A 24,043-nucleotide genomic window follows, 5' to 3' on the forward strand; every position below is an offset into this window, starting at 1 on the left:
CATGAAATAGGCGGGTGCATTGGTGAGTCCAAAGGACATGACTAGGTATTCGTACAGTCCATATCTGGTAGAGAAGGCTGTCTTGGGTATGTCACAAGGTCGAATCTTGATTTGGTGATAACCGGAACGAAGATCGATCTTGGAGAACACTTTGGCTCCGGCTAACTGATCGAACAAGACATCAATGCGTGGCAGCGGGTACTTATTCTTGACTGTTACCGCATTGAGGGGTCGGTAATCCACACACATCCGTAAACTGCCGTCTTTCTTCTTCACAAACAGGGCGGGGCAACCCCAAGATGATGTACTGGGTCGAATGAAACCTTTTTCCAACAGATCATGCAACTGGGCCTTCAACACGGCTAACTCAGCGGGTGGCATCCGATAGGGTCTCTTAGATATCGGGGCTGTGCCAGGAATCAACTCTATGGAAAACTCCACTTCTCTATCAGGTGGCATACCCGGTAAATCTTCTGGAAACACATCAGGGTACTCACAGATAATAGGGAGGTCTTCTAGACGGGCTCCCAAGAGAGGGTAAGCACAAGGAGTCGAAGACTCAGGATGGGTTAAAGATAGGGTAGAACTGCCATGAGAGGGCGAGCTGATCTAAAGAGATCGAGCTGAGGTATCTAGAACAACATGATGTCGGGCCATCCAGTCCATACCAAGGATGACATCTATGCCTTTCAGGTCAAGGATGACAAGGTTTTCCTTGAAGAGGGTGGGGCCTAGCTGGAGAGGTACAAGAATAACGACCTAATCCGACGTTATCCTTCCTCCAGGAGTGGCGATCACATAGGGTTCCTTAGTGTGACCGACACCTAACCCACATCTCTCCCTTGCCTTATTCCCGATAAAGCTATGAGAGGCTCCCGAATCAAACAACACAACAACAGTTTGATTTAAAACCAGGAAAGTACTCGTCATTACTGACGCACCTTCGGGAAGTTCGGTCAAGCTGGTGTAGTTGAGTCGGCCTTGTCGGACTTGCACCTTGGGCCTTCTTCCTCTGGCTGCCATGGGGTTCTGGCCTTGCTGTTGATTCTTATTCCTGGGGCAGTCCTTTGCAAAATGTCCTTCATTGCCGCAGGTAAAACACCGATTACTGGCTGTCGGGCGAAGTGGCGTTGGCAGGGTCGGCCGGGATACTTGCAGTTGGAAGCCTGGAAAACGAGGCGTTGTCGCCGGCGGGGGTCAGGCGATCCATCTCCCTAACTGCTGGGGTCGGCCAGGGGCTTGTGGAGGAACCATCCGGAATCTCCGAGTCGGTGGACTCGGAAATGCCACAGAGGCCTTCCGCTTCTGGTCGGCCTTGAGGGCTTGCATGCAGTCCTCCTGAGAGATGGCCAGGTTGACCAACTCGTTGTAGGTGTCCACCCTGATGGGGTTCAACCTTTCCCTGAGCTCCAAGCTCAGTCCTCGGCGGAATCTGTCCCGCTTCTTCTCGTCTGTGTCCGCATGATAACCAGCATAACGGCATAGGTCATTGAAAGCTTGGGCGTAATGCAGCACATCCCGAGTTCCTTGAGTGAGGGCAAGAAACTCGTTGAGCTTACGCTCCAGGAGACCTTCGGGAATGTGATGCGCTCTGAACGCCGTCTTGAACTCGTTCCAGCTGACCACGTGGCCAGCAGGCAGCATGGCATGGTAGTGGTCCCACCAAAGCCGTGCGGACCCACGCAGCTACTGAGCTGCAAACCGCGCCTTGTTGTTGTCGGGGCATGGAGCGGTAAGGAGCTCGAACTTGGATTCGATCGTACGAACCCATGCATCAGCGTCGAGCGGCTCTTGTGTCTTTTGGAACAGCGGGGGCTGCGTCCCCAGAAAATCCTCATACCGCGCGATATGCGGCTGCTGCTGTGCTCTTCCACCATGTGGCTGCTGGTGTTGTCCTTGCACCAGATGCCTTAGCAGCTCGGTTTGAGTTGCTAGGATTGCCTCCAATGGCGACGGGGGCGGGGGCGGGGGAAGATCCTGTCGCTGATCACTACCACTGGGCATAGATCCGGACCTCGTGCGGTGCGCCATCTGCAAGAGTTAACGCCCCATTAATTCTCATAACCTTAGGTGCACTCCAACAAATGGGACGTATGAATTAAATTCCTTAATGCGACTCTTGCCAATGGTGCATCACACGTCCTCCTAGAGAAAGCACATTCCTCCCGTTCTCGGCATAGGTAACCTCTATTGGACTTGGTACTCCATTTCAGGCACACATGCCACACACAGACTCCTAGGATCTGGTCCACGCAAACCAAAGGGTCGGACACAGTCCATACTTGAAAGGGTCGGACGAGGCGGAGACTGCCTCAAGGGTCGGCGCACTCTGGCTCGCAAACTAGGGTCGGCCAACTGAACAGGCTCCCCGAAAACATAGGGTTACGACACAACTTACTCGACCCAGCATCCACACCATACGAAAAGGAGAAAACTATGCACCGGGGTTAACTTTATACACTCGATGTTTCAACACAGGAAGTACTCAACTCAAGGCTAACCTATTACAGGTTTTCCAAAAACTAGGCTGCCGAGGAGTACAACAAAAGAAAGAAGGTTCCCTGAGAACCCTTAAGCTACCACTGGACACTATGAGTCGGAGAAGGGGTGCCATCTTCTTCTATGTCCATGCTGGACGCTCCCTCATCTTCCTCAGGGTCCTCCTGAGCTTCGAGCTGCATGTTAAGAGCATGCATATCCTCGAGCTCGGCTTGGTGCTCCTCCAGGTGGGCATTGGCGACTGCTAGCTCCATTTCTACCTCCATCTTTTCCTCCGAGAGTTCTATCATGCCGTCCACGAGGTCGGCGACTTCTCCTTCTAACTCGGAGATCCTATCTTGCATATCGTGGATCTGGATACCACGTTGGATCAGCTGGTAGGTTTGGCCTACCAGGTCTCTTCTTGCTGCCTGGAGGTAACCGTAGGTATCGGCAGCCGTACAGGCGAAGAGAGTCATAGCTCTTCCCTAGAGCTCTATCAACCTGTAGAGGGCAGCCATGCAACGGACGTTGGTGGAGATGGTGACCATAGCACAGGTGGTGGCCAACACCTCGAGGTTTCCGACGCGGTCAAGCCAGGCCGGGTCCAGCCGACTCCTGACGGGGAAAAGACCGATCGGGTCCAGTGTGATCTCCACAGGGTGCAACTGACAGAACTGGGTGAGCAACTGAAGGGCAGCAGACTCCCATGTATCTTTCGGAGAAAGACCATAGGCTATTATGCCCAGGGAGGGCCAGTCGGGCCGCACAAGGGGAGGTGGTACCAACGCTTGCACCTGGCACGTCTGAATGCCCTGTTCCATATACAACCGCCCAGCATACAATGGCGGGGACTGATACCCAAACCATTTCAGCGTATCCCACAATATCGCGGGAAACCCCTCGAAATGCAGGCATGTTGACTGGAAGGTACCGTCTGCTCCAAAAACAACATGTCCGGGAACAGCCATCTGGAACCAAGAAAACCGAAACACGTGAGATGGATCCAAGGATCAGGGGCCGGATAGAAAAGCAGACGGGTTTCACCAAGAGCAACTAAGAGAAACTAGAAATCCTTAAATCAAAAGAACTCCTTCGGATAGGGTTGCTGCTGAGCAAAGGGACCGTATGACGCATGCACGGCCTACCGTACTCTTAACCAAAACAACTGCCCAAACTTTGGGTCTTACGCGGTCAGCGCCGGTGACAAGGCAACCATACGTCTCTCCCTATAATAACTAGCCGGTTCTAGCAACGTCTTAACGAGCGCGGTTAGCAACCTGCAGAAGAACACCACACACGAACCTTTCGTGCCAGCACCCACGAAAGCGTTCCCAAACATTACCGCTCACTATAGGAATGGCACCCATGCGTTTAAGGCTGCATGGACAGCACTCAACCGTGGAAATAGGTTCCTTCCGAATAGAACCGTATAACCCTTCGCATACTCGTGATGCGGGATCGGCACACGTATGATAGACGTGGCGAAACAACCGTGCCGATAGGCTCGTTGGAATCGAGCCGTACCAACCTTCGTATGAAACACATACGGAACCTGCGCACGTGTAATAGACGTGGGCGAAAACAACCGCGAAGATAGGGTCCTTTGAATGGAGCTCCCTATCAACCCTCGCATACTCGCGATGCGGAACTCGGCACACGTATGATAGACGTGGCGAAGTGCTGGAGGGGTTAGCAACATAACCAGATACTTATTAGTCACTTAAAACAACCCCAAAATCCCCTAGGGCCTCTCGCACTAAGTCATCCTTAACGACCGTACGAGATTTTCAAAAGTTTCTTGCAACTTTTATCCCTTCAAAGAAGTGTTTAGGGCTTATTGTGTTCTCCGAATGCTAAACACGAGCTCTGATACCAGCTGTGGCGGAACCACCTCGGATTAGCTTGATTAAGCAGAGTTTAGCCGCCTAACATGCGACACTCCTGCCTAACTCGAGCTAACACGAAGCGCCGTCGGATTTCCTCCGATTTAACCACTTAAACAGGATCGAGTTCAGCAAACCCACACGAGGTGAGTGGTTACAGAGAATACAACAAGTCCACTAAGTTAAACAAGTTTTACTCAATTAGTTCGGCCATAAAATCCAACATCAGAGTTTTACAAAGTTCAAAAGAACGACAGAGAAAACACTAGCGGAAGACTTCGTCGGGGTCGGATGTCCGGGCAAGGCCAGCCAGAACATCACTGAGTCCTCTCCTCGCCGTCCGAGGAGGGGTCCCACTCGACCGTCCAGCCTGGCGGGAGCTGGGGCGGCCAAGCACCAACCAGAGAGGGGTCGGACGCAACAACTTCACCTGAAAACAGAAGCCACAACAAGGCTGAGCTACTAAGCTCAACAAGACTTAACCGATAGGAGTAAGGACTACTCCTCCTACTAGACATGCAAGGCTTCTTGGCAGAGGGGTTTGTTTGCCAAAAGCACTAAGTACAACCTATTTTCAAGTTTTAGCTCCGGTTCTAAGTTGATTAACCGGTCTAGGTTTTGCAAACTGTTCTAAGCAATCATGGAGCCAAACAAGAGGGGTAGATATAACAAACAACATTGCCATCATCAGATTCCTCATTTACTCAGGGTGACATAGCGATCAAGCAATCTCAAACTGTGAGAGGCAGACGAATCGATTCGAGTTCTTTAACCATGCATGGTGAACCTAGCCTCACGACATCCGCGCACCCGGAGGTCGCTTCCTGTGTCGGCCTTCCCCATCAATCCCCTAACCCGTGTCGGGCCCATTTCCTTTGGTGCAAGGTTCCACAGACTCGGCCTCTGCCGTCCTGTGACCACACATTGCCACCACGTGCGACAACCAGCAGGGGAAACTCCATTCCAAGAACAATGGGGCGACCGCTCACGTCTAGGTTCAATCTGGTACTAGGCTTCCTCATCCCATACTAAGTATGAGGCTAGTACTTTCAAACACTTGATCACGAACACCACCGCTGTCGGGCCTTAGCAGATTTCATAGACAGACGGGGCTAACATCCATCCACCAAAGAGTTACCCAAAACCCTGCCCCGTCCATCGTCCTTATAGTTATAACAGGAGAGTAAACATGCAACTCCTATAACTCGCGAGTGACAGGAAATCACTCGGCTTTTACCGTTTTCCTAGTTAAGCAATGCAGCTACTCGGTCCAACAGCTAGTGCTCAGATCAATGGGATAACTATGTTTTGCATCTAGGGTTTCACCCAACTCCTATATGTAAATGCACAAGCATGTTACCGAAGGCATGCGTAAGTCTGGTAAAACACATAGGATTTTCATGCAACCGGGGCTTGCCTTCAAGCAAGGAGGACGGAAACTGCTCGGCTCCGGGAGCGACTTCGACTTCGGAGGGCAGGAGCTTGGCTACAGCTTCTTCTTCGGGCGCCGGGTGAAGCTCGTAGAAACCGTCGGCGAGGTGTAGCTCTACACGAATGCAATGCAAGGGTTAGCTTAGATAGTTAGTTCAACAGCAACACTGGCTCGCCTGAGCCCAGAAACTCGCGACAAGGAGCAGGGGGCGATGGTGGTTCGAGAGCTGATGTTAACCAAAAGGTAAGGGTGGGAAAAGAACTAGTGGTCTGATCCTTGAACTAGAAGACGTGAGAAACCCGGGGTACTTAGACGCAAGCGCTGAAGGTTTCCCAAGTTTTACACATACACCCTCGAGTTGAAGAAAAAGATCACAGCCAAGCCCTCGGGCGAGGCGGATAAGGGTCGGCAGAACAGACGGGGTCGGACGAGATGGAACTGGGGTCGGGCGGATAGGAGGGGTCGGGCGAGGTGGATTGGGGGTCGGCAACTCACCTTCTTCCTGAAAGGAAAGCTTGGGGTCAGGAAGGAGCAGACTTGGGCGGAGGGACTAAAGCTTCGAGCAAGGGCTAAGACTGGAAATGCTCCGGCGGTGGCGCTGCTTCTTGCGGAACACAAGAGAGCTCTTACGCAGCACGGGGAGCAATCTGCTGGGTGACTTGGAGAAAATTGAGAGAATATGAGAGCAGGGCTCCTCAGGACTTGGTGTGTGGCGCTAGGAGCTTGAGCAGGTAGCGAGAGAAAGCTAAGGGCAACAAGAGCGGAGGGAACTCCGGCGATCGGGGCATTCCTTTTATAGCTGCTGGGGTAGAGGAACGGAAACGGCGCGGGGAGAGAGAAGGGGAGCGGCGCAAAGGCCGGGGAGAAGCAATGGAGTGCTCTGCCGTGGCGGCGATTGAGCAAAGAGGGCGGTGCTGCAGAACTCCGGGGGTGACGCCAGCGATCATTGCGTTCTGCCGTCAGGGCAGCGTAGGGGCGGGTAGACTGGTGGTTGGGATTTGGCGGAGAGCGGGCGTCGTCGTGCGGAAGAGGTGATAGAAGCGACCGGTTAAACGGCGCTAGAATCGAGGGCGCACAGAGGAGAAGACAGGCGGACGCGGGCGCGGGGGAGAGCGCGGAACAACGTCGGGCGGCTTCTGATAGAGTGGGGAAAGGAACTGTCGCGGCCGCGGTCGGGGTTGGCGGTGGAGGAATCGTCGTGTAGCGACGACCGGGCGGCGCAACTGTGGCTGAAGGGACGGAAAAGACGGGCGACATCGGTCTCCGGGGCTGGGATCTGGTAGCGTGATGATGGGCGCGGGAGGCGAGGCTCTGCAGAAAGGGGTGCAGAGGGCTTCCGCTGCCATTGGGGGAAAAGGGGCGCGGGAACCCACTCTGCTGCTTGCCTGAGACAAAACTGAGCGGTGGCGTCGGAGAAAACGAGCCACGCGGCAAGGAAACTCTGGGGGCAGCCATGCAACTCGAGTGCGGCTGTCGCGGGGGATCTGGAAAAGATCTCGCGGGTCCACCTGTGGATAGATCTGATGGGGGAGGGAGATCAGCAGGATCCGACGGGGGCTGAGCTCGCCGGGGGTCGGAAGAGGGGCGAAGCAGGAAGGGGTCGGATCTCAGGGGTCGGGACCGATGGAAAACTGGGCACTTAGGCGCGGTCAAGCCAAACAGCTGACTAAGGTTAAGGGCTGGGATTAAGCCTAACTGGGAAGGCTTAGGGTCGGTCGTTACACTACACTAGCGCAATTCAAAAAAATTCTACCGCGTATAACCAGGAAGAACTGTCGTATAAGGATCACGGGATTACCACTCGACGCACTACTGGTGCGGAAGATGTAGATATGCGTCGATGCAGTTCACGTAGTCGTACGTAGTCGATCAACGTAGTCGTACGTAGTCGATCACGTCCAGCAGCTCCTCAGCAGCTCGTCCACGTGCAGCAAGTTCGCCTCCGGTACCGCGGCTCGTCGTCGGCTCGTCGGCGGCTCGTCGTCGGCTCGTCCAAGTGCTGCAGGCGCAACACCTCCAAGGTATCCACACGTGCAGGGAGGAAGCGTCGCAAGCCGGACTGCTAGATCCGCGAGTTGCAACAGGCGAGTGCGTGGGAGGCGCGGCAGGTGTGTTTCACCAAAAAGGTGTGTACCCTAGGGCGCCCCCACCCCTCTATTTATAGAGGTTCCTGACGGGCCTCTGGATCCGAGGCCCATTAGTACTTCTAAACCTAATCCAACTCGGATCAGATCCGAATTGGGCTTCCAGCCCCTTAAGTGTGTGACCCTATGGGTTCGGATACGCATAGACATGGCCCGAGTACTCCTACTCGGCCCAATAGTTGGTAGCGGCCTCTAGCAAGACGTGCCAACTCCTATACGCACACGAAGATCATATCAGACGAACCATCACAACATAATATACATGCTATTCCCTTTGCCTCACGATATTTGGTCTAGCTTCAAGCCGACCGCTCTTTCTCGATCCTGTGATTCGGAATCCCTTTGTAGGTTAACTCTTAACCGTACGTAGCATGGCCATGCATTTTCGGATCCGATCACTCGAGGGGCCCAGAGATATCACTCTCAATCAGAGAGGGGCAAATCCCATCTTGATTGACCATGTCTCCTAGCATGCTTCTTGACAAACCCGAAAACTACCTTTATAACTACCCTGTTACGGCGTAGCGTTTGATAGCCCCTAAGTAGGTCGATCCACATCTAGAATACATGCGACAATCTCAGGTCTAAGGACAAAGCGTATATGTTGTTTTAAAGAGAGAACTACTTCTCGTGTTGGGTCAGTCCTAGCACATGTCTCCACATGTGTCCACATTATTAGTTCAACATCTCCATGTCCATGACTTGTGAAACATAGTCATCAACTAATACATGTGCTAGTCTAATATTCATGTGTGTCCTTACATGAACTCCGACTAGGGACAACTTTAGAATAACCATACAAGTAAAGAGTTTCACATACAATTCACATAATTGCAAATCAATTCAAGTAGCCTTCAATGGATATTCAATGAACACAACATACAAATCATGGATACAAATGGAATATCATCATCTCTATGATTGCCTGTAGGGCATACCTCCAACAGACTTAACCCTGGTAAAGGATTTATGTCATCAACTGTCTATAAGCACGCACAACTTAAACTTATTCATTTCTCAACTCACTAGGACTTCCCTGAGTAACACTATGGTCACTATGCAGGGTATTGTAAGCTCTGTCATACTCCGCACTCACGTTTCCTCTGAGTTTTTCAATGCCATCTGTGAAGTCCATTGGGTGAGGTCCTATTTCCATCTCATATTCTCCTTCAGTCTGCAAATTCAATCACTCATCAGGAAAAAAGCTAATAATAGTAATGACGATTGGCTCATAGGGAAAGGGTGTTATTTTTTGAGAAAATAAAGAGTCTAGAATAACCTTAGGTGGAAATTCATGAGGTGTCGAGTTTCTAGGCTGTTTTTCTTGTGATGATGATGGCTGCCCTGCTTTAAGAAAGTAATAAACAGTAAAGGTTTTAAATAAGCATTTAGCATGTTAATAGTACAATTTCTTCAAGTGAGACAATTATAAATTATGAAGTGAGCACAGACCTGAAGATGAAGCTTTTGCATAGTTGACTGCACTGCATTCCTTCCAGAGCTGCACAAGTGGCTTAGGATAATATAATTCTGAGGATGACTTGTCCAAGTACGACATTAGAGCAACCAGGGGCATGTCCATGAGATCGCTTATCTTGGTTGATCGAATAAAATCAAAATTCTGCAAGTATGATAAACATCATTTTTCTTAATTAGAATGCACGGCATAGAAATTTCCAGGAAAACAGGTTAATCAAACCAAAATTACGCTGTTAACTTTACGCCTTTTTGAGACAAGGCTAGATGCGTCCTTGAGCCATGTCTGATATATGTTTCCTAGAATCATAATCTGGTTATTGTCCATAATCACTTGGTCGAGTTTCCTACGTGCTTTCTGCTGCGATGCTTTAGGTGGTTGCTGTTGCTGTGCCATAAAAAGTGCTAGCTCAGGTAAAAAAGAACAAACTAAACAATCAAACCCTTTTGCATCTATATATTATACCCTAGATGTAATCAGGCTTCATGGATCATATTTTCCTTCATCTTTTGTTCCTCTTGCTCCTCTAACTTATAGGATTTGTGTTTCCCCTCCTTCACTCCTTTGCGGTCTTGTTGATGAGGGACTTGTGGATGTGGGGGATGACGCCACCGCCAGCAATGGTCCCCTTGATGAGCATATTCAGCTCCTCGTCCCCGCGGATGGCGAGCTGGAATGGAGATTTAGTTATCGTACTCAAAATTTGAAGAGTCAAACTTGGCCCAAAATAACACATGTAACTTATTAAAGAACAAAATGCTTCTAAGGAGAGCACCACAAAATACTGCAGAAAGGGGATCAGGATCATGAATCCTGACTGCATTAACATTATATCATGAGATAAATAGAAATCCTTCCGGTCTACAAGCTCACGCCAACGCCACTCTTGGCTGTCCCATAGGCTCCACGCCCCCATCCACCACATGCTCCACACCCAGCCTCAACCCCGCGCGCCGCCGCGGCAACTCCACGCCGAGGCTGAGGCTGTCGCCGCCGCCGTCCCTTCCGCGCCTCCGTCATCCACCTCCGCCTTGAGCACATCTCCACAACCTTCTGTGCCGCGACAACGGCTTCCCCCGAAGATTTTGCCGAATCCATCACTTAGTCCAATCCCTCACTCTGTCGTTCCTCGGGTGACATTACCCATATCTGCATCCCAGGTTTTAAGCCTGCAATTTCGGTTGTAAATTGGTGAGGTGGGATTATACCTGGGTGGGTCGTCGTTCTCCTCCGTTCTACTCACTGGACTGGGGCGGAGCGGAGATTTCTCATCTGGACTTGGACTGCTTCTATGTAAGCGACCCTACCTCGGCTTGGGCCTCGGCATGGGTGCCCCATGTCGCCCGTCCAGTCCGCCGCCACCGGCGCAGACCAGGTCGGCGAGGGGGCGGTTGTGCCGCACGAGGATGGTGTTGAAGGCGGGAGGAGGGCGGCGGAGGTGGGAGGAGGGCGGCGAAGGGAGGGCGGGGGATGACGAACCAAGGCCCTGACGGTGGTGACCGTCCCCCTCTGAAAGGAGAGGCTTTTTCTCATTTAACCCCTCTCTTCCCTTCTTTCTCCACCCGAGTTCCCCTCTCTTCAAAATTGGACTGTAGGTTGATTACTGGAAACTTGAGGGGTTTTTTCAAAAAATGACCATGATGGTTGAAGGATTGAAAGAAACATCCTCTGTTTAATATTAGGTATAGATTACTTCAGCATTGACTCATCACCGGCACACATTAAGGCCTGGTTTGGTTCCTCTGACTTATTTTTAGCATCTGTCACATCGAATGTTTAGATACTAATTAGGAGTATTAAACGTAGACTATTTACAAAACCCATTACATAAGTGGAGGCTAAACAGCGAGACGAATCTATTAAGCCTAATTAGTCTATGATTTGACAATGTGTTGCTACAGTAAACATTTGCTAATGATGGATTAATTAGGCTTAATAGATTCGTCTCGCCATTTAGCCTCCACTTATGTAATGGGTTTTGTAAATAGTCTACGTTTAATACTCCTAATTAGTATCTAAACATTTGATGTGACACATGCTAAAAATAAGCAAAGGGAACCAAACGCCCCCTAAGTAACGATCAAACCCAAGAGACAGGATTTTAAACTTTTATTATTATTATTACTTCAGCATTGACTCATCACTGGCACACATTAAGTAACTTTTATTATTATTATTACTTCATCATTGACTCATCACCGGCCCACATTAAGTAACGAGATCAAACCCTTACTTCAGCATTGACTCATCACCGGCACACATTAAGTAACGATCAAACCCGACTCATCACCGGCGCACATTAAGGCCTTGTTTGGTTCCCTGACTTATTTTTAAGCACCCGTCACATCGAATGTTTAGATACTAATTAGGAGTATTAAACGTAGACTATTTACAAAACCGATTACATAAGTGGAGGCTAAACGGCGAGACGAATCTATTAAGTCTAATTAGTCCATGATTTGACAATGTGTTGCTACAGTAAACATTTGCTAATGATGGATTAATTAGGCTTAATAGATTCGTCTCGCCGTTTAGCCTCCACTTATGTAATAGGTTTTGTAAATAGTCTACGTTTAATACCCCGAATTAGTGTCTAAACATTCGATGTGACACGTGCTTAAAAATAAGCAAAGGAACCAAACAGGCCCTAAGTAACGATCAAACCCTGATTTAGCAACTTTGTAGTTGCAAGCAGACAACCAAATTCTTTTATTTAAATGAAACAGACTTGGTGCCCATTGGTATACACTGTAGATGTCAAGAAAACGAGAATGAAAGAAGACAGATGACTCATTAAATGAAACAGACTTGGTGCCCTTTGGTATACACTGTAGATGTCAAGAAAACGAGAATGAAAGAAGATAGAATTAAGAAATGGTGAGTCCTAGAAGATATCACAATGCCATATGAAGAGCTGATAAAAGGTGGAAACAATGAACAGTAGCACTCAAGAATTAAGAAATGGTGAGTCCTAGAGGATATCACAATGCCATATGAAGTAGAGCTGATAAAAGGTGGAAAACACATAGATGCTATAACTATAGGATGTTTGCTATAATTCTTAGGCATTCTTATTAGTAGACACTACTTTAAACAAATATTTGCAAGAATGCTAACCCAGATACCTTGGTAGTCGGGCTCATCAAAACCTTTGACTAGTGCATCAAAAACTTGATCATGGTATGAATTATGATGTATTTCGAAGTAATATTCTTTGACCAGTTACTGGAGTAAAAGACACGCAAGACTGGAGCTTTGGATAGTATTCAAGGCCACAGCTGTAGTAAGCTTCTGCCCATGATTGATCAAACACAAACTCTCCCCTAGAATGGCTGCAAGTTCACAATGTTGTCGCTCAACCAATGAACAAGATGAAAGGAGCACATATTACATGGCTAAGTAGGAAAACAGGAGATGATATTCTGTTAATGATGTCAAACCTTTTAAGGTAAAGCGGAACAACACCTAGAATATGTCCATTCTCGTCCCGTGCAATGCAACAACATGGAAAGGTAACCAGCCAGTTTCCTGAAATCAGTAGAGGAGACCAAGGACCCAAGGAAGACAATAAGATAACAGTGTGTACATCCATGCATATTGGTACTGAATAAAAGTTAGAGCTAATGTTTGTTCAATCTACGGGAGTAATTTTCACAAAGAAAGCAACTGTGCAATTAAGAATCACACACAAAGAAAGAAACACAATCATGATGGGTCAGGCTAAGCACATAGAAAAAGGAACTCCCTGGTCATCGGTAATTCATAACTGGTGATGTTTCAATATGCCTGGTGATGTTGCAGACAAATCTTGTTTGTAGTTCTGTTATCAATTAAACACAGCAAATTTATCGTCAAAACCATGTGTTCAACATTACACATGCTTATAATGGAGCTTGAGCACTTAACAGTTAAAACTAGTGTTCACCTAAACACTAAAGTCGGTCACCTATCATTTAGTTATTATTCGGGCTAAACGACCAATTAAACGGTTAAACGGCCGGGCTAAGCGGCTGTGGAGGCAGTAGGTGAACAGTGATTAAAACTGAAATGTCTTTGTATGATCCGACAAGAATACATGGTGATTTATGTGCTTACCTTTACTGCAGAACCTGATTCTTCTAAGCTTGAGAGGAATGCATAAGTAAGGAAAGAGTTAAAGTTTTCAGGATCATCTGGATCACACGCACAGGCATCCCCAATCCGAAGCAGGAATGTCCATGATAGAAGCAGCAGAAATAGACACCTCGCGTGGTTTTATGCACCTACCTGAAACGAACGAGTGATTAAGGAAATCACGAATTAGGTGCATAGGTCCTGGAAAAGGAGTTCACTCAAGAAACACAATACACCTCTGAGGCTGACCCTGAGAGCGTATATGATTCAGCAGGAGGAATCAGTTCACGTGTTGTCGTGTCTCCCCTAAGCCACCCAAAAAGTGCATTGACCTTTAAACGTGGCGCCAAGTTTCGGAAGCCAACTTTTGAAGGTGGATGTCATGTCCCTGCAAATGATCGTCGCCAGAGTGAACAAACTTAGTTTTGAGAACAAAATTCTGTAGCAGGATGAACAAACATTATACAGAACAGAATTATAGGTAAACAAAGGAAACTAAACAGATGCCCGAATGGGCGTAAACCACATGGCCACTTTAGACCAAACTTATTCCAGAACAGCCCAGGCAGTTTGCAGCGTTGAATTAATTAATGTTACATGTGCAAAAGACTCAGACAAGCAACTTGTAGTGTTTGTGCGATATATCCATTTCTCTCTTGCTTAATGAAGCACCCAAACAAAGTACCATTATTATCTAACAGGATCAGTATATGCTATACGTGGAAATCATGATTTCTGCGTATAGCATATACTGACAATCCAAACCATCAATCTGCTCCTTGTGTACAAATCGATCATCCAAACGATTGTGTCCACGTCGGCCTCCAAATCTAACACCCACTCAACACTCCACCGTAATGTTTCGTGTCAATCAGAACCAGATAAGATAATCCATGGTTAAACGGGTTCCCCGAAAAACTCCCAGCGCTCTCAGAAGAATATGGCAGCTTCGGAACGAGGTACGGCGTTGAAACCCTACTAACCGCATCGCTGCGCGTGGATTCAATGGAGTTTCCACCAGCGGAATTACATCGCTAAATTACACCCGGGGAGGAGAGGGGAGGAGCACAGAGCACTCACGCGGCGGCGGTAGCGAGGGCCGGAGGCAAGGACGGTGGCGGAAGGGTGCCGCGTCGCCGCCGGCGGCGGCCATCGTTTCGCTCCGGGCGCCGAGGGGCGAGGAGACACGCGGGCTTAGGGAAAGAGCGGCGCGATGCTGATGCCTGGGTCCCGCGAGCCAACTACGCGATGCGTTCCACGTCAAGTACGTACCTTGCAAGAAAAATTCTCGCGCTTCGCAGTCTTGGGACATTGCAGCATGTTATTACAAGGCCATTTTTACAACTGAATCATGTATCACAAGTCGTCGGTGTCCGGTGAGCCAGTTTTATGTTTTTCTTAGCTTTTGCGTTGACCGAGTTTCTGCTTCTTTCTTTTTTGCCTTGACCGAGAAAAGGAGAAACAACTGATTTTATTTTATTTTATTTTTTGCATGTGGAATGAATGCGGGAGTGGGCTGTGCCCGTTTTTCATTAAGCAGGAAGCAAACAGAGTTTACAAAGCAGTGACACTTCGTGCTTGACAAAAACGATTACAAGGCGCAAGCGCATTTGTCAAACCGAGGAAGCACACGAAACAGATCGAATACAAAAAATGTACTATATATACGGCCAACAGCTTGTGCGACTAGAACGCTGTGTTGGAGGCTGGCTGGTTAAGCTTCTGAAGCCTGCATCCATCCACTCCTCGCCACTCCTGAGTATCCATCCCCGTGGCGACAGCAACCGGCTGACTTGCCGATGCTCTGAAAATCCGGCCGTTCCTCTCTTTCCGACGGACCACGCGACTAAAGCCCAGTTTCCGCTTATAAGCGGCTTATCGGTGGAAATAAGCCGCTTATAAGCCTAGTTTCCAGCGGGATTCTCACTTATTTCCACCGATTCTCGCTTATGTGGTAAGCCGCTTCAGAAATTTGAACTACGAGAAGCGAAAAGTGAGAAGCGAGAAAATCTTCGCTTAGATTATAATCCAAGCGTGGCTAGGAGAAGCGTATACAAACAGGGCCGGGTGTTTGATACTAGCAGCCTGTTCGCTTCAACTTATTAGCCGGCTTATCAGCCACCGAACAATATTTTTCTCTCACAACAAATCAGCCGTTTCAACTTTTCAGCCAGCTTATAAGTCCAGCCGAACAGGCCCTAGGTGCTAAACTTTAGCATAGTCACATCGGATGTTCAGATGCTAATTAGGAGGACTAAACATGAGCCGTCGCTCTGCCGTCCAGATACGGTTGTGTAACGCAATCCAGGAAAAAAAAATACTTGACCCGCGGCGGAGCTTTGGTTTTCCACAGCTCTTTGGTGGCTCTCAAATCAGTGGCGTCATGGAACAAAGCTCAGTAAGTGGAGGATGCCGAGTAGTTGCCATCGTTGGACCAGTTCCAAATAAATCTGTCCGGTTGCAGCTGCACGGTCTCGATCAAGTCCCAGACTCGAATGTAATCGACGATGACCTGCGTAGCAAGGGCGCCGGCAATGTCCCTGACCCAGCGGCGGTTGAGGATCGCCTCCCTGACGACGCGACGACGTCTGCCGGCCCTGGAGATGACGGTGAACAGCGTTGGCGCGAAACGGGAGAGAGGACCTACATCCGCCCAAGAATCGGTCCAGAAGAGTGCTGATGAGCCGTCCCCCAAAGCGACCGACAACGAAGAATGCAGCATGGCCGGCCGCGACCTTGGACGGCAATGCAGCCCATGCGCGCTCGATCCGGTTGTCACCTTTTGGCTTTTAAGCCATTCCCACCGAAGCCGCAATGCATATCCAAAGAAGTAAAGGGCTATGATCCCGAGACCACCATGGGCCGTCGGGCTGCATACAGCTGTCCACGCAATCTTGCAACCCCCAACTGACTCCATACGTTCATGCCTGTTGGAAAATTAGACAAATGCACGATTAATTTCTGAACTAGATTTATCATGATAAGAATAAAATCTAGCATGCAATTCTCTAACTCTCTCAGAAAATATGCTGAAATAACAGATCGGATCACGACGTACGTACTTTGCGGATGCAGCCGTGATAGCAAACGGTGCTGGCAGAATGACGACGGTGTTACGGACGGAGCACAGCAGATGACGCCGAAGACGATGGGCCGCCACAACACCGGACTGGGATGGAAGACGAGCCGTGGTGAAGACCTTGAGCAGTTGCACGGAGCGCTTACCAATATCCTTATTCGCCCTCTCCCGGTGCAGGATCACAAGAGCGAGAGGTTCCGGAGCTCACGATCTCACGTCGCGATCGTGATCTAAACTGATTAGGCTTCCATATATCTCGCTGACTTAAAGGCCAAGTAACCAAAAAATAGAACGGTAAAAGGAAACCGCGCCCCCGCAAGGCGAGGGGCCGGATTTCAGCGAACCATTCACGCAGGTGCCGCACGGCCGCACCCTTTGCCCGACCCGGCCCGACGAGGCGTGGCATGGCGAGCGAGCACGTGCGTGTGGAGCTTTCCTTCTCTCCCCACACACATAGCTTGGAGGAGGGGAGACAACTTCAATATTTAAGTTGGCCATCCTCCACCTCCACTAGCAATGTGGGACTGAAAGTTTGCACCACTCCACCACTTGCTCATGCCCACATGGGCTTTTGAAATTTATTTGAAATTTTTGAAATTGGAATGGGCCAAGCCCATTATTTCATCAATCCCCCACCAGATCTCAAATGTCTATTAGAGATTTTGCCTGTTTCACACTGCTATTTATATACTAGTGTTTCAGCAAGGAATGTTAAGTTGAACTCTCGCCTAGAGCTTCATGCTACATTCATCCACAACTTGAACAATGGACTAAGCCTTGAATTGCAAGTTTTGTGCGGACACGTTTCACTCAAAATCGGAACTAGTACCTGGCTGCCAGTAGCCTACCCCGTGGGTGGAGCAGATTTGTCATACTCCTTGGTCTCTTCATGAGTTTACTAGAGATCACCCAAGTCTCATAGACTGCGACGTTTTACAGTCAAGCTCATATAGGTGTGTGTTCGAGGTATGCCCTAGAGGCAATCATAGCGATGATGATATTCCATTGTATCCATATTTTATATTGTGTTCCTTGAATATCCATTAAAGGCTACTTGAATTGATTTGCAATTATGTGAATTGTGTGTGAAACTTTTTACTTCTATGGTTATTTTAAAAGTTATCCCTAGTCGGAGTTCATGTGAGGACACACATGAATCTTAGACTAGCACATGTATTAGTTGATAACTATGTTTTACAAGTCATGGACATGGAGATGTCAAACTAATAATGTGAGCATGTGTAGAGACATGTGCTAGGACTGACCCAACACGAGTTACATAGTTCTCTCTTTACACAACGTGTACGCGTTGTCCTTAGACCTGAGACTGTTGCATGTACTCAAGATGTGGATTGACTTACTTAGGGGCTATCAAACGCTACACCATAACGGGGTAGTTATAAAGGTAGCTTTCGGGTTTGTCAAGAAGCATGCTGTGAGGCATGGTCAGTCAAGATGGAATTTGCCCCTCTCTATTTGAGAGAGATATCTCTGGGCCCCTCGAGTGATTGGGTCTGGAAATGCATGGCCATGCTATGTGAGGTTAAGAGTTAACCTAGAAAGGGATTCCAAATCACAGCATCGAGAAAGAGTGGTCAGCTTGGAGCTAGACTGAATATCGTGAGGCAAAGCGAATAGCATATACGTGATGTTGTGATGGTTCGTCTGATATGATCGTCATGTGCGTATAGGAGTTAGTATGTCTTGCTAGAGGCCGCTACTAACTATTGGTCGAGTAGGAGTACTCGGATCATGTCTATATGTATATGAACCTATAGGGTCACACACTTAAAGGGCTGGAAGCCCAATTCGGATGTGATCTGAATTGGACCAGGTTTAGGAGTACTAATAGGCCTCGGACCCAGAGGCCCGTTAGGAACCCTTGTATATTGAGGGGTGGGGCGCCCTAGGGTTTAACCCCTTTTTACACCAGTAGCAGCCGCGCCTCCCACGCCCTCACCTTGTTGCAACTTGCGGACCTAGTAGTCCGGCTTGCGACGCTTCCTCTGTTGGGATACGAGGTAGGCAACACTAGCGCAAATCAAAATTTCTACCGCGTAAAACCAGGAATAACTGCCGTATAAGGATCACGGGATTACCACTCGACGCACTACTAGTGCGGAAGATGTAGATATGCGTCGATGCAGTGAAGACAATCACGTAGTCATACGTAGTCGATCAACGTAGTCGTACGTAGTCGATCACGTCACGTCCAGTAGCTCCTCAGCAGCTCGTCCACGTGCAGCAAGATCGCCTCCGGTGCCGCGGCTCATCGTCGGCTCGTCGTGGCTCGTCGGCGGCTCGTCGACGGCTCGTCCAAGTGCTGCAGGCGCAACACCTCCAAGGTATCCACACGTGCAGGGAGGAAGTGTCGCAAGCCGGACTGCTAGATCCGCGAGTTGCAACAGGCGAGGGCGTGGGAGGCGCGGCAGGTATGCTTTGCCAAAAAGGTGTGAACCCTAGGGTGCCCCCACCCCTCTATTTATAGAGGTTCCTAACGGGCCTCTGGGTCCGAGGCCCATTAGTACTTCTAAACCTAATCCAACTCGGATCAGATCCGAATTGGGCTTCCAGCCCCTTAAGTGTGTGACCCTATGGGTTCGGATACGTATAGACATGGCCCGAGTACTCCTACTCGGCCCAATAGTCGGTAGCGGCCTCTAGCAAGACGTGCCAACTCCTATACACACACGAAGATCATATCAGATGAACCATCACAACATAATATACATGCTATTCCCTTTGCCTCACGATATTTGGTCTAGCTTCAAGCCGACCGCTCTTTCTCGATCCTGTGATTCGGAATCCCTTTGTAGGTTAACTCTTAACCGTACGTAGCATGGCCATGCATTTTGGATCCGATCACTCGAGGGGCCCAGAGATACCACTCTCAATCAGAGAGGGACAAATCCCATCTTGATTGACCATGTCTCATAGAATGCTTGTTGACAAACCCAAAAGCTACCTTTATAACTACCCTGTTACGGCGTAGCGTTTGATAGCCCCTAAGTAGGTCGATCCACATCTAGAATACATGCGACAATCTCAGGTCTAAGGACAAAGCGTATATGTTGTTTAAAGAGAGAACTACTTCTCGTGTTGGGTCAGTCCTAGCACATGTCTCCACATGTGTCCACATTATTAGTTCAACATCTCCATGTCCATGACTTGTGAAACATAGTCATCAACTAATACATCTGCTAGTCTAATATTCATGTGTGTCCTCACATGAACTCCGACTAGGGACAACTTTAGAATAACCATACAAGTAAAGAGTTTCACATACAATTCACATAATTGCAAATCAATTCAAGTAGCCTTTAATGGATATTCAATGAACACAATATACAAATCATGGATACAAATGGAATATCATCATCTCTATGATTGCCTCTAGGGCATACCTCCAACATCCTCCCCGTATGTGTGGATATGTTGGAAGTGTTGCATCTGCAGCACTTGGACGAGCTACCACACGAGAGCTCCAACGAGGAACCTAATGAGCCGACGATGAGCTTGACGAGCCGCGACACGAGGAGGGAGTCGCTGCACGTGGATGAGCTGCTGAGCCACTGCTCAACGTCAACGTGTTCGACTACACTGCATCAACGCGTGATCGACTTCGCTGCCCTGACGCGTTTCTACATCTTCCGCACCTGTGCATCGAGTGGTAATCCTGTGATCCATATACGACAGTTTTCCTAGTTTACGCGGTAGAAAATTTTTGTTTTGCGCTAACGTAGCCTACCTCATATCCTAACAGTGTGTTCTTTCAAGAATGCTATGTAGGACAGCATCTTCGCTTAACCAAGCCAACAGATACACATTAAAGCATATTGCTAACCTCCCTTACAACATTTGAGAGTATTGCATCTTCACATAGAGAGGGTTTCATAATTACTTTAATAATTACTCTCCTCATTCAACCGATAGCTTGTTTTTCCCAGATCCTAATTCATGGGATCTCCGATCACATAGGTTGGGTTACCACTATGGCAACTCAAACGGGTCTCATACCCATCTCCCTCGATGCACATTCTATCACATTCCGTGATAGCCCTTTTGTAAAGGGATCTGCTAGGTTTTTGTCTGTTTGAATATAAGTTCCACTTACTACTCTGGAGTTTCTCAACTTCCTGACAGACTTCAGTCATCTATTGACATGTCTCGATGACTTTGTGTTATCCTTAGCACTGCTCACCTTGACTATCACCGTTTGATTTTTACAGTTCATAAGGATTGTCGGAAACTAGTTTATCAACCACAGGCAAGTCCATCAAGAGATTACGCGGCCACTCTGCCTCAACAGTGGCTGTTTGTAAAGCAATAAGTTCTGCTTCCATGGTTGACCTCGTCAAAATGGTCTGTTTGCAAGACCTCCATGATATTGCACAACCTCCAAGGGTAAACACATGCCCACTCGTGGCATATAGGTCATCAGCGTCCGAGATCTAGTTCGAATCACTATATCCCTCAAGCACCGCAGGATGCCCAGAATAGTGAATCCTATAACTCATAGTACCCACCAAGTAGCGCATAACCCTTTCAAGTACATGTCAATGATCAGAATCCGAGTTTGACATGAACCTACTCAATTTGTTCATAGCAAAAGCTATGTCAGGTCTCGTTGCACTAGCTAAGTACATGAGTGAACCGATAATCTGAGAGTATCTCAGTTGATCTTTACTAGTTTTCTTGTTCTTTCTGAGTATCATGCTGGGATCATAAAGTGTTGGAGAAGGCTTGCTGTTCATGTAACCAAAATGGTTCAAGACCTTCTCCACATAATGGGATTGCGAAAGAGTAATCCCATTCTCATGCTTAATTAGCTTGATGTTCAGAATAACATCAGCTTCTCCCAGATATTTCATATCAAAGTTCTATGATAGAAAAGACTTGACCTCATTGATCACATCAATGTTTGTGCCAAAGATCAGTATGTCATCCACATATAGGCACAATATAACTCCTTCACCCCCACCATGGTGATGGTACACACATCTATCAGCCTCGTTAATGACAAAGCCCGCATAAGTTAAAGTTCTATCAAACTTATCATGCCATTGCTTAGGTTCTTGTTTCAGGCCATACAACAACTTCAACAACTTACACACCTTACCTTCTTGACCCTTCACCACAAACCTGTCAGGCTAATCCATATAGATCTCCTCGTCCAACTCTCTATTTAGGAAAGCTGTCTTTACATCCTAGTGGATGATAAGACTATACGAGGCAGCCAGAGAAAGTAGTGCTCGAATAGAGGTCAGTCGAGCGACAGGTGAATAGGTATCTTAGAAGTCTTCACCCTCCTTTTGTGTGTAACCTTTGGCCACAAGCCTAGCCTTGTACTTGTCAATAGTCCATCAGGCCTAAGCTTCTTCTCGAACAGTCATTTACTACCCACTGGTTTGCAACCATAGGGTCGTTCAGTGAGCTTCCATGTCCCATTAGAAAGAATCGAATCCATCTCACTTTGGACAGCTTCTTTTCCAATCGTCTGCATCTAGAGATGCATACGCCTCGGTGATGGATGTGGGAGTATTGTCCACAAGGTACACAGTGAAATCATCATCAAAGGATTTTGCAACCCTCTGTCTCTTGCTCCTTCTAGGAGCTTCACTGTCATCCTTCTCTAGGTCGTCCTCATACTCATGCTCATCGGGTTGTTCAGAAAACTCAACAGGTGCAGTAGGTTCAGGAGTTATTTTAGCAGAAAATTTAGAGTTGCTATGCATATCTTTAAGAGGAAATATATTCTCAAAAAATGTTGCAACACGAGATTCCATAATAGTTCAACATGCATATCAGGGACCTCCGATTTAACCACTAAAAATCTATAAGCAATGCTTCTCTGAGCATATCCTAGTAAGACACAATCCACTATCTTAGGTCTCAACTTGCGCTTCTTCGGAATGGGTACATTGACTTTCGCCAAACACCCCCAAGTGCGCAAATAAGAAAGTGATGGTTTTCTCCCGATCCACATCTCATATGGAGTTTCATCTTTATTCTTGTTTGGAACTCTATTTAGGACATAACATGAAGTCAATAGAGCCTCCCCCACCATGCCTTAGATAAACCAGTAGTATCTAACATGGAATTAACCAAGTCAGTCAGTGTGCGGTTTTTCCTCTCAGCAACCCTGTTGGACTCGGGCGAATAGGGAGGTGTCCTCTCATGAATAATACCATGTTCCTCACAGAATTCATCAAAGATTTTTGGAAAATACTCGCCACCACGATCAGACCTTAGACTCTTAATCTTTCTTTCAAGTTGATTCTCAACCTCAGCCTTATAAATTTTAAAGTAGTCTAATACTTCATCCTTAGTTTGCAACAAGTAAACATAGCAAAATCTAGTTGCATCATCAATCAAAGTCATGAAGTATCTCTTTCCACCTTTTGTCAACACACCATTCATCTTGCACAGATCAGAATGTATGAGTTCTAGAGGTGCCAAGTGTCTCTCCTCAGCCGCCTTGTGAGGCTTCTGAGGTTGCTTCGATTGCATGCAACTATGGCACTTAGAACCTTTGGCAATGGTGATGTTCAGAATTAAACACATGCTGGAAAGCCGAGACATTAAACCAAAATTTATATGACACAAACGTGAATGCCAAGTCCTCGCATCATCACTAACATTGCCACAAATATGGTTCACTGATTTATTACAAAAATATGCAAGGAAAAAGTGGAACAAGCCTCCGCACTCATAGCCTTTGCCAATGAATTGTCCATGTTTTGACACGACTAATTTATTGGACTCTAATATTACCATAAACCCATCCTTGCACAGGACCGAGCCGCTCACAAGATTCTTGTTGATAGTAGGGACATGCTGCACGTTCCTCAACTGCACCCATATCAAGCCATCAGCTAGTGGAATGAAAAACTGAAAGAACAGTAGGTAAATTACCGTACCCTTCTCCAGTGTTGCCTTGGTCACCATGTTGACATCCTTGGACCCATTGGCCCTTCTTCCCTTGCGGTCTGCACTCCCTTGCAGTCTGCACGCTCTGGACAATCCTTAGAGAAGTGTCCAAGCTCACCACAAGTGAAGCAGTTCATCTCAGCCTTCTTCTTCTTCTTCTTGAAGGTAGTAGTCTTGACGACTTTGTTCTTCCCTTTGTTCTTTCCACGTGGAAATTTCTGGACCATGTTGGTGCTAGACTGACCTTGGTCTCCTTTCTCAGCAATGTCCTTCTTCTGAGCTTTCTCCTCAACATCAAGAGACGCTACTAGATTTTCAACTGATATTTCCTGTCTCCTATGTTTCAGAGTAGTGGCAAAGCTCCTCCATGAAGAAGGCAACTGTTGACACCAAAACTTCTACTTGATCTTTTGTTTCCATTTCCGGCGGATTCATCAACTCAGAGTGGGATCAAGACATCAAGCTGATGGAGTTCTTTATATTTCAAGAGGAGTTGATGGTGCT

At 47.8% G+C, this 24,043-nt stretch overlaps 1 protein-coding gene and 1 pseudogene across 1 annotated transcript; both read right to left on the minus strand.

The window, feature by feature from the left end:
• The window catches only part of LOC117860377 (uncharacterized), a 54,976-nt pseudogene extending 41,015 nt beyond the window's left edge, over positions 1 to 13,961 (minus strand).
• LOC117860379 (uncharacterized) lies at positions 8,774 to 10,506 on the minus strand. Its single transcript, XM_072294461.1, has 4 exons — positions 9,649 to 10,506; positions 9,393 to 9,561; positions 9,220 to 9,284; positions 8,774 to 9,114 (listed from the first exon to the last, which is right to left on the minus strand). The coding sequence occupies exons 1-4, from the start codon at positions 9,811 to 9,813 to the stop codon at positions 8,947 to 8,949; spliced, it is 567 nt and encodes a 188-aa protein (XP_072150562.1). The 5' UTR covers positions 9,814 to 10,506; the 3' UTR covers positions 8,774 to 8,946.
• Positions 13,962 to 24,043: the final 10,082 nt, after the last annotated feature.

Source organism: Setaria viridis, chromosome 6 (assembly GCF_005286985.2).
Source record: "Setaria viridis chromosome 6, Setaria_viridis_v4.0, whole genome shotgun sequence".
Classification (NCBI taxonomy): Eukaryota; Viridiplantae; Streptophyta; class Magnoliopsida; order Poales; family Poaceae; genus Setaria; species Setaria viridis.